We start from the raw sequence: 11,499 nt of genomic DNA, 5'->3' as shown, positions 1-11,499 counted from the left end.
GGGTGCAGCGCCGCGGCCGCCGCTGACAGCGCCGCGCTCGCAGGTCCCTGCCCGCAGCTCCTGCCGCTCCTGCCAGCCTTCTCCCAGGTCCGGCCCTCTCGTCCGCCTCGCTTTTGGGATTAACTCGCCTATGGAGAGATGGTCCTAGCTGAATTATTTAAAGTAAGTACGAGATCGGTGCTTGCGAGCAATTGTTAAAATGTTTTAAGTAGAAAAAGCCAAGCCTGCTCCCCGAGGGAAAATCCTGCGCTCGTTCTAGATGTGTTGGGCTGCTCCTTACAGATCGCTGATCAGGAGCATATTTCTGGCGATGACTTTTCTAACAGTGATTAGCTATAATTATGTACAGTGGAGAGCTGCCTGGTGCTTCCCAGCCTAGAGGAGACTTGGCATTCTGGAGAAATATCCTGTTTCTTGCAGAATTTCCATTTGTGTCCCTGCGTCTCTGATTTATACCTCTTTTCTGCGTTCTCCCATCAACATCTGCATTTGCTGTACATATATGGCAGGCAGGTTTCAGCGCACTTGGGTCGGGTTTGTTTGCAGGCTTTTACAGCAGAATAAGTGGCTTTTTTTTCTGCTGATGGGATGTCTTCTCCTTCACCCCTCCTTCCTTCCCCGAAAAGGAGCATAAATACATGGTCACCTGGGCTGACAAGTCAGAATTGGATCTTTCTTGCTGTGGAATGGATTATCCGCATTTCCTCTCTTTTCCAAAGCCCTGTCTTGTGAGTGTCAAGTAGTTTTTAGCTGTCTCCATAATAGGACACTTCAGAAATCAGCCACTCATGTGTCAGACCTTTCCTGCATGACCTTTGCTCTTCAGCATTTTATTTCATACGAGCTTTTTTTTCATTTTTTGGCCTCAGTGTCTTCTTTCATCACTGTTCTTCCCTGTCTTGCTGTACACTTGTTTTAAATCTGGATGGATGCTGTATTTTAAAGGCTAGATGAGTAATAAAAATGTGTACCTGGAATAACTTCATCCAATACATGAAATATTTTATGTATGGAGGAAAAACCCGTGCTGGCTGCTCCTTTCTACCAACTGCGTAGCAAAGATAAGCCAGGATTTTATTTTCTGGTACCAGTCCTGGCGTCACAGGAGAAAGACAAGCCTGGAGACGACATGTTCTGAAAATTCATTATCAGGAGGGGAATGGAAAAAGCAGAAAGGGGCAAATAAAAGGCACAAGGGTCTTAGAGGAAAGCAGGACTGGGATTACAGACCTTGGAAATGTCAGTGCAAAGGAATATCACGGGGGGAAAGGCTTCCCTCTTTCACCTCCAGTTACCAGGGGTCTGATTGCTTCATTTCAGTCTTTTGTAGCCCCAAGTTTTTCTTTAAAGGGTGAAGGAGAGAACGAAAGAGAAAAGGAAAAGCATCCCTGCATTATCCAGAGTGGAAAAGGCACGTTCTAGATTCTTTACAACTTCTCCAGCTGCTGCCTTTCCTCCATGCCGTGCCAAGGGGACAGCATGGCAAGAAATTGCAGTTTAATTAGGTGAAGAGGAACTCGGCTTTCCCAATATTACAGCTTCCCCTCTCTGCCTTTATTTTGGGTTAAAGAATAAAGCTCCAATTTGTGCACGGAATCACAATGATCCTGATGACTGGCTTCCCCCTTGTCCATATAAAAATGAATGATAGCAGGAGGAGGGGTTGTTCTCAGTTATTGGAACCCCACTGGGGATGTCTCATTGATAAATGTGCCCTTTTCCATGGGCTGCTGTGTTTTCCCTTGCTGGAAGGGACTCTATATTGGGATGATAAAATTAAAAGGACCATTTCTGAATACTGCAGTCCTTTTGAAATTCTCCATGAGGGATGTGCAGGGGAGAAATTATTTGTTCTCCTCCTGAAACAGCAAAACAAAAGCTGTTTTCCTGGAATCATGACTAATTCTCAAACCACACTGGGAAATGCAACATCTCAAAAAGCAATTCCTACCCCCCCCCTCAAAAAAAAAAAATTCTGTTCTCAGACTTCGGTGAAATAAAATTCACATCCCTTACAACACTACAGCAATAATTAATTACCAGTTCTGACAGTTTTCATAAAATTAAATGTGAAAGAAAAAAATTCATTCATCACATTGCTATATAACCTCCCAGCTTCAGCCCAGTAGTAAAAACTGTGTTTTTACAGGCAAACAGTTGCACAAGTGTTGTTTTTTTTTATCCTTTTTCAATGCAATTTCCTCAAGAAAATCTACAATCCTTCCAATAAGGTTATCATTTAGTACCATTAGCTTAATAGATCATATCTGAGCTTAGTTTTCTGATCTTAAAATAAATGTTTTTGTCCAGTAAAAGGCTTTGACTGAGAAATCCAAGTCCCCAGAGATCTGAATGCTAGTGGGCCAAAATGTGCTTTATTCACTCGCACCATAGGAACAGACTTTAGCTGGACAGAGACAGCTTCTTGGAAGTCTACAGGTCTCATTTCCCAGCTCCTGAATTTCCACACTCTGGCAAGAATTTAGTGTCTCGTTTTAAAAATGGCAGGTTTCCCTAATAAACTTTCTAATTTTTTTCCTGCCTTATTGCTTGTAGAGAAGATTCTAGCTGGCCTTAGCTAGATAAGGCTGCTAAGGAGGAGAACAAAAAGAATAAATGTCAATATTTTGTTAATATTAATACACACTTTAGGGGGGAAAAGCCTTTTTTTTCCTTTTTTTGAAGCATTTACAGCTCGACTCAAAATCCAGCCAGCCGAACTCAGCCTTAATGAACTCTAACCTTATGAATTATTCTTAATCCCACATTAAAAACATGTGCTTGTTGCAAGGTCTCCTTTAACTACCTCTGAGAGTAGTCTTCCTCATTAAAAGCTTTAATTGAACCCTTTGGCTTGCACCAGGAGCAGAGTGTCCCTTGTCACCCCTGGCAGGCCTGGACAGGAGCATGTCCTTAATGCCAAACAAGGGCAGTTCCCTTGCCTCCAGCTCCTCCTCTGCTGGGCCTTGGGGAGCAAATCCTTTATTGATCACTTGGGGGGACCCTGCCCTGCCCAATGCTCAGGTGCAGCTCTGCCCAACACTTCCAGAGGAGCTTTTTAACCAAAAACTGCTTTTTAACCACACCACCGGAGGAGACAGACTGGTGGTGACAGGTCAGATTTGGCACTGGTTGCCATCGATTCTGAGCTCTGCTGCCTTGCACAGGCCTGGAAATGTTCCTGCCCACCCCTGGCATGACACTGCTTCCAGTGTATTGCTTTCAATTATGATCATTTCCTGTATTGAGACTAAATATTCTATGCTTTTCTTGTTTTCTTCCTCTTGCACTGTATTTTCAGAAATTTGTGTGTCCCAGACAGCAAAGAAAATAAACCAATTTCTGCAGTGCATTTACTGCAACTATTGCTGCCTCTGTGTCAATGAGTGACTGTCACAGCTCTGCCAGAGACTAATTCAACTTTTGCATTGGTAATGGAGTCACAGAATGGTTTGGGATGGAAGGGACCCTAAAGCCCACCCAGTGCCACCCCTGCCATGGCAGGGACACCTCCCACTGTCCCAGGCGCTCCCAGCTCCAGTGTCCAGCCTGGCCTTGGGCACTGCCTGGGATCCAGGGGCAGCCCCAGCTGCTGTGGGCACCCTGTGCCAGGGCCTGCCCACCCAATTTCTTCCTATAATTTAATCTATCCCAGGTCTAGTATCAGTGCCCCAGAGCAGGTGTGATCCCTCTGCAGGTACCAGGATTCAGAGTTGTCTGGTCTGACCCAAAGCAGATCCCCAAATGAGCAGCTCAGCTCTTACCCTGTCCCAGTGCAAGGCTCAGCCTTCCATCAGTCCATGGCAATTTCTCCATCCCTTCTTCACAGAAGCTTGTGAGGCTTCAGCAGTTGGGAAATTCTTGAAAACCTGTGATTGAAAATTCATGTTGAAGCATCAAATTGGCTTTATTCTGTTTACAGTTGGATTTGATGATCCTAAAAGTCTTTTCTAACCCTACCAATTCCAATATAAGAAGGTGGCTTTTTGTGCACAGTGCTCTCCATGCCCCCGGCACCACTATAACCATTTTCATTTATAAGATATAGAATATATGTAATGGTCCTGGAGGTGGCCACCAGCCCCTGGCAGGGTCAGCAGTCCCTGGTGCTCAGGGCACAGCCCAGGCTCCAGAAAGGAGCCACCAGAGATGTCACAGGACATGGAGGGGACAATCCAGTGCCAGCAACCCCAGGAGAAACCTTGGTTTGCTGAGGCTCCACCAGTGCTGTCAGACACAACAGAAGGGACAGGCTGCTCATGAGGTGTAATTAAGGTGTAATTAATCAGAGAGAGATAAGTGGCCCCTGATCTGGAGCACAAAGCTGACAAGGACAGAAGGGGTTTGGTGGCTGCATCACTTCCCTGCCCACCCTGGGGTCTCTCAGCAAACACACCCAAGCAGCACATTTGGGGCTTTTTGGTTTTCTGTGACATTTGAATTCCCTTTAGACATTTCTTGTGTCCAAAAAGGATTGGCCAAAACTGAGACCTTGTACCTGATGCTGGCTGCAGAGGAGGAGCTCAGGGAAGCTTTTCCCATTCTCCTGCTGGCTGCCCTGGGGATGTGGCAGTCCTGGGTTGCCCAGATTGCTTCCACATGGGACCCTCCTCTGGACTTAAGTCCCTTACTCTCGTTATTCTTTTATCACCACAAACATCTAGAATATTGTTAAACATGTGAGAAAGAGCTTATTAAAATTACTGACCAGTGGGTGACTCAGCTAGTTATGAACATTAGATATTTCTGTGCTCACTGGATTTTTAAGACAAGATCCATTTTGTTTTTCAGTTACTGGAAGATATTGTTGTCCAACTCCACTCTGAAAATAAAGATATCAGAACCTTATTCTTTCCAAACTGTTCTGAGGACATTAATAAGAATGAGTTTTCCTGAGGGTTTGCTTTCTCATGGAATTGCCTACAAGGACAAAATGATGTAGGCAAATCCAAAATCCTACTGAAACATAAAATGCCTTTTGTTTTAATTTCATCTGATTTCAAAACCCTACAAAACTTTTGAGTCTGAAATAATACCAAAACACTTTACAATAACAGTTGGTTTCCTACAACTTTAGGACTTGCAATTACCCAGTACAACAGTAATTTTAAATTGGCTGTATCTTGATGAAGAGATGGAACAAACACTGCAACACGTGTATGAACTTGACTTTGGAGTCCAATTTTACTCCCTGGGAAGGAAGTATATTTTGACTTGAAAATTGTATGTGGTGAGTGACTGTACAGTCATGGGGGAAGAGAAATTTTTTTTCTACATGGGAGTTTGCTGCCTTGAAAAGAACCTCATTGTTTTCCTCTAAAGAATGAAAAGCTCCCTGTATAAGAAGACAGTCAAGAATTTTTCTTCCTGTTGTCTACTTTAAGAAAATTATCTGTACAGTGAATTTGTGCCTGTGTTAATGCTGTAATACATCTGTAATTACCTGTGATCAAAAATTAATTAATTTTGTGTCCTGTATGGCTTTTTTTCCTCAATTGAAATGCAGTTTACAATCAGGATTAGTGCAGTGGACAGCAAAGACCCCTAAGGTTGCACCCCTCAGCTCTTGTCCTGTGTCAGGATCTAAAGTTCTGCCAGGTTACCCCAAACATGAATTTTTGATTTGTGATCTCACTGGGATAAGCTTTATAAATTCAGTTTATAAGGTACCAGTGTTGCTGCTGAAGGCAGTGTTGTCTGTGTGAGCAAACACCCCACGTGTGTGCTGGGTTCTGGGGGGAGGTGAAGGAAATGCTGCCTCTGGGTGCACATCAACCAGAAGAGGTCCAGTTGTGGCGTCTTGGAGGATCCTCCAGGGAGGTCACAAGGCCCCACCAGGTGTCCAGGCAGGCACACCCCAGCCTGTGACACTCCACAGGAGCAGTCTGGCTTAGGATTTCCTTCTGCCCCAGCAGAAATCCCCAACCCCAGGGCTGGGTTGCTCTCTGCCAGGAGAGGTGGAGCACTGTGAGCCTGCACAGCTGCCCAGGGCCCTTCCCTGCAACCTGCCCTGTCCTGGGACACACAGACAGCAGAGGGAAAGGTGCCCAGAGCACACAGACTCACCATGGAGCCATGGCTGTCCTGGGGCAGAGCCCGGGGCAGAGGAGCCTCCTGGCAGGGTGAGCAGCACCCAGCTCGCTCCCCTTCAGCACTCGAGGGGTTTGACCTGGATCTGTCACCAGCAATGTCACTGCACTGCTGGAACTTCTGGTGACAAGGCCAGCAGCAGCACAAATGGAGTCATGGTCCTTGGAAAATTCCATAAATATCAGAAACATTGGTCTGCTAAGAGCAGTTAACTGCAGAAACCCTCTGCTCAGGAGAGAGAGGACAGGGCAGAAAGTGAAGGACCACGTGTCCAAGCACCAAAACCTGCCAGGGTGCACATCTGTGGTGGTTTAAAGGTGATTTTGATTGAGCCAGAGAGACATTGTGGCCAGAGCAGGGGTCTGGGAATAGCTGGGTCTTGTTTGGCTGTTTTCCCTCCACAGGTTTTATCCAAGTAGATCCTGTGCCCAGATATCTCTGAGTTCCCCATGTCAGGCTTCCCTTGTCCTGCAGAAATAGTTTGTCTATTAAAAAGACAATTTGAAACTGTACTACAGTGAAAAAAGAGGATGAAAAACTTCTATCCTTAACTCTCCTGACATGTGGTGTTTAGTCCAGGGTCCCTCTTCCTTTCCATGGTAATTAACTGAAGTCTTGATTAGCATTATCTCAGATAAGCCATCTTGAACATCTGCCTGCCTGAGACTCCGTCTGTGCCCGGGGGTGTTTGAGGAGTGGCCTGGCTCTAATCCTTCCCCAAATTCATCTGGTGACACCATTTCTGTGTGATGGCATCACTGGCTCTGGCCCACGGCAGACTGGGCACTGCAGAGTTAATGCAAAGCCTGAGTGGCACCTCCAGGGACTCCCACACTGCCACCAGTGATGCAGAATGCCCTCGGTGCCACCCTGGGGACGGGCAGCACCAGGGCTGGTGCTGAGCAGGGCTCACTGCCCGGCCTGAGCTCTGCTGCCACACAGGGCACCTGAAAACAAACGGTTCTCCATGGATCCAGTGGAAATCTGGTGAACAGAGCAGATTCCTGAGAGCTGGTACCAAGTGGGAGTGGGCAGAGAGCCCTGGAGAGGCCACGAAGGCAGGGTGAGGAGGAGCAGACAGGCTGGAACACCCTGCAGCACTGCCACCATTTCCTCCAGCTACCTTCCATCTAAGATCAGCTCTGCTGCACTTACTCTTGGCAACCAAAACAGCTGCATCTCTCCCCTTAAAAAAAAAAAAAAACAACAAAAAAACCCAGTGGAATCAAAGTCTCCCTGCAAATGTAACACACAGCCAACACAGAACTGATGATTTTGCTAAACTCTGACTTGCAGCAAATACTTTTTATATCATGACACTGGATTCTGATGCACAAAAGAAAATCAAGTTCTTTTCCCTCTGCATGCACCATAGTTGTCAGAATCATTGCTTCTCTTTGTTTTTTACATACAGTAACTAGGAAGAGATGCTTTATAAACCCTCTTGTTCCTCCAGTCAGGATGTCAATGAGCTATGAATAATGAAATAAAAAAAACCCAAATGAATGGCTAAGACCCAGCAGAGAATTTTAACTGGGGAAGAGCAGCAGCATCAGGGCTGCATGACAATAAAGATCATTACTGCTAATAAAGCATTTCTTCCTGCTGGTGTGGTGCAGGGCACAGAGGGGGCCCGGACCAGCATGTGCCGCCCTGCCCACACTCGGCTGATCCCGGGAGAACTGGCCCTGCTCCAGCCCCAAATGCCAAGTGATCCATCAAAGCAACGATTTACAAAGGCAAGAGTGGACTCTGGTGGCATTTCTCAGGGGGTAAAAATGGGCTTCCCTTTCTTCTCCCAAGGATGCGGAATCAGTTCTTGCTCCGATTTTTGTGGTGTTGTGTTTGTTTTAGGGGAGATGTGCTCTCGCAGAACTGCACACACATTGACACACACACACACTTCTCGTGCATTATTTGGTTGTAGCTGGATGCAGCTTTTTCCTTTTTCCCACTGCTGTGATATTAAAAGTCATAGAATCACAGAATCATTTAGGTTGGAAAAGACCTTTAGGATCATCAAGCCCAGCTGTTAAACCAGCGCTGCCAAGTCCAAATCTTTCACGCTGTTGGAGAAGGTTAATTTATTTGTTGAACACAAACAACTGGCAATGCCTTAAGCTGTTCACTACTTCCTTTTTCTTGATACCAGCAGCTTTTCCCCTCCTGTGACCAAAGCTTTACTCACCCCTTCTTTCAACTGATCTCCAGCATTATATTATTTATGAATAAAGGTCACCCCGTGAGGAAATGGCACATCTACTAGAAAACAATGTGCACTTTCTAAATTTGAACTGAGTCGTTTCCGTTCTTTGATTTAAGTTTAGTTACTTCCTGTGGTTTCTTGTCCTACGCCACTGCTGAATCTTTGGATTGACTCCAGGATAAATTGCACTCTTTCAATGAAATTAGAAACTGCGGCACCGAGGGCTCAGCCAGAGCGGCTGGTAAACAGCACTTCAGCTGAATATTAGCGCACTTAGCGGGCTGCACGAGTGTCTCATTACCTGTGTGAGGTGATGGATCCAGCCTGAGCCGTGTGGCTGCTCTCCTGGGAGCTGCACCCTTGGCTCCCACCCTGGATTCCCACCAGACAAGGCGCTGAGCCAGCACTTCCACCTCCCCTGGGAGGGATAAAGGAGCCTCTGGAACCAGCAGCTCCTGATGGAGAGGGGACACTTCCTCACCAGAATCAATCCATCCTCACATAGGCAGATCCTTGGTTAGCAAGGACAGGTGCTCAGCCCCATACTCAAAAGCACCTTTGTAGCAGGCCAGTGCTTCCACAAGCCACAATCCTGCATCAGGTTTTTTAGGAATCGGGGTCAACTGGGGAAAACCTCCAAAGTTTAGAGAAATCATTTCAGCAAATGTGCTGACAAAACCACATGTGAATGTACACCAGTAGCCCCAAGATGTGCCTTGCCTCAGTAGAACCATGAGTGGGCTCCTTAGGAGCCTGCAGCCCTCCCAGGGCTGGAAGAGCTATAGATGGCCAAGGTCAGGGAGAGGGACACGGTAGCAAAGGAGGAGGGAGGCACTTTGTACCTGAGTGCTCTGCCTCCCTTGAACACAAGTTTACCTTACAAGACCTTCAGCACAACAACCAGCCTCAGCAAGGAGCCCTTTTGGGCTGGGATTGCAGGATACCACAATAACAATGCACTCTCTCTCTCTCTCTCCCCCATCCCTTTTCTTTCTCCTTCCCTTCTCCCAGGACACTTAAGCGCAGATTCTCCCCCAGCAGTCAGACTGATTTCTCAATGGAGCCCCGGATCCCTCACAACATCACCGTTGTTCCCAACTCTGTGATGGTGCAGCCCTTGCTGGACAGCCGGATCCCCTACGGGCGGCTGCAGCACCCTCTGACCATCCTGCCCATCGACCAGATGAAGAGCACCCACCTGGAGAACGACTACACCGACAACCCCGGCGCCTCCCAGCCACCTGCCCAGAAGCGTCCCCGAGCCCCCCAGGAGCTGGGCTTGGCCAGCCAGCACCCACAGCGCTGCGAGCAGGATGTCACCCACCCCTGGATCTCCTTCAGCGGGCGCCCCAGCTCCATCAGCAGCAGCAGCAGCACGTCCTCAGACCAAAGGCTGCTGGACCACATGGCCCCGGTGCCCGTGGCGGAGCAATCGTCCCCCCGCGCCGTCCGCATCCAGCCCAAGGTGATCAACTGCAAGCCCCTGGACCTGAAGGGTCCCGTGTCCCAGGAGCTGGACAAGCACTTCCTGCTGTGCGAGGCCTGTGGGAAATGCAAGTGCAAGGAGTGTGCCCTGCCCCGGACTCTGCCCTCGTGCTGGGTGTGCAACCAGGAGTGTCTGTGCTCGGCGCAGAACCTGGTCAACTACTCCACCTGCATGTGCCTGGTCAAGGGCATCTTCTACCACTGCACCAACGAGGACGACGAGGGCACGTGCGCTGACCAGCCCTGCTCCTGCTCCCAGTCCAACTGCTGCGCCCGCTGGTCCTTCATGAGCGCCCTGTCCCTGGTGCTGCCCTGCCTGCTCTGCTACCTGCCGGCCACCGGCTGCGTCAAGCTGTCCCAGCGATGCTACGACCGAGTGAGCCGGCCCGGGTGCAGATGCAAAAACACAAACAGTGTCATTTGCAAGGCATTGCCCGAGAGCAAAGGGGCAGAAAAGCCCTTTTAATGGTGGAGTTGGGAGGATGCTGCGTGGAGCAGGGTGGTGTTGGCTCTTTTTAATAACCTGTGTTCTGAGGAGAGCGTCGGCCTCTTGCCTTCGGAGAAAGCAGAAGCAACTATTTCCACAAACTGAAGCACTTTGGGTTATTCAGGGTTTTTGGAACTGGTCGCAGTTTAAATAGATGGGGCCAAAGAAGGAATGTTAATAATGCAGAGTGAAGGCTGCAAACCCATGTACATCATGAAGTACAGCTGCTGAAAAACTCCCAGCTTGGAGGGACGGCTGCTCACCAGGCCTGCACACCACAGGAACCATTAACTGCTCGCTTGGCAGGCACCGCCTCGCAGCCAATCCCCATTCCCAGCTGCAAAAAGCTGCTTTGAATTCAGATTCAGGGCGGGCTACTTGCTTCCTGTCTCCTTCCAAACCCCAGCTTGCTCCCAGCAGCCTGTTGAAGGTGATGGGGGAACTCCCTCCACCCTCCTTCCCTCCTAGACACCACTCCAAGGGCTGGTTGCACACAAAGTACGTGTCTCTCAAAAGCTTTCTGCGTCCCTCAAAGATTTTTGGACCAGAAGTGAAGCTACATTTCATTTGTTGATGGATCTTCTGCCCTTTGGGCGTATCCCACCCGGCCCCACTGGTCTGGACCCTCTTTCTAAAGCAAGATGGTAGCAGGGCTGCTCCTCCCGGGAGGAACTGCAGCAGGATGTGTTCAGGCAGTTGTATCAACACCGGGTCCTCCTGCCTGTAAGCTGATCCATGGCATCAGGTTTCACTCAATGGAATATGAGTTTTCCCTCAGCAGAGCAGCCCCTGTGCAGGAAGAAGGGGCTGATCCCGTTTCCCCCAGGCCCAGCTCACTCCTGGTGCAGAGCAAAGGGGATGCAACTCCAGCCACAAAGCGAAGACAGACAGGGTTTGCTCCTCTAAACCTCTTAAGCTCTGGTAAGAAGTCCCACAAACCTAAGTGTACGATGCACATAGATGTATTTTTCTAGGGATCTCAATCCAGTACCTCCCCTCCTGGAACAAGCTCTTCCTTGCTCTTTAGATATTAAGATTTGTTTTTGTCTTGGGGGCGAATGGCATTTGCTTGAAGTACAGCACATTCCCCCACCCCTATTGCTGCTGTTTGACTTTTGCCTCTTCTGTACAAAAGTGTCTTTTTAAATGTAAAGAATGCTTTTAGTGTTTATTTTAGTGTTAACACACACCAGGGAAAGCCAGGGGAAGGAAGAGAGCGCAGTTAACGAGC

The 11,499-nt window shown here is 48.2% G+C and overlaps 1 protein-coding gene across 1 annotated transcript; it reads left to right on the top strand.

Annotated features, from left to right (window-relative positions):
* Positions 1-42: 42 nt before the first annotated feature.
* Positions 43-10,677, top strand: SPRY4 (sprouty RTK signaling antagonist 4). Its single transcript, XM_005418823.2, has 2 exons — positions 43-162; positions 9,308-10,677. Exon 2 carries the CDS (start codon positions 9,354-9,356, stop codon positions 10,245-10,247), a length of 894 nt encoding a protein of 297 aa, XP_005418880.1. The 5' UTR covers positions 43-162; positions 9,308-9,353; the 3' UTR covers positions 10,248-10,677.
* The last annotated feature ends 822 nt before the right edge of the window (positions 10,678-11,499 follow it).

Source organism: Geospiza fortis, unplaced genomic scaffold (genome assembly GCF_000277835.1).
Source record: "Geospiza fortis unplaced genomic scaffold, GeoFor_1.0 scaffold55, whole genome shotgun sequence".
Lineage (NCBI taxonomy): Eukaryota > Metazoa > Chordata > Aves > Passeriformes > Thraupidae > Geospiza > Geospiza fortis.
The sequence above is the reverse complement of the archived record's forward strand: the minus strand, read 5'-3'. Positions and strand labels throughout refer to the sequence as shown.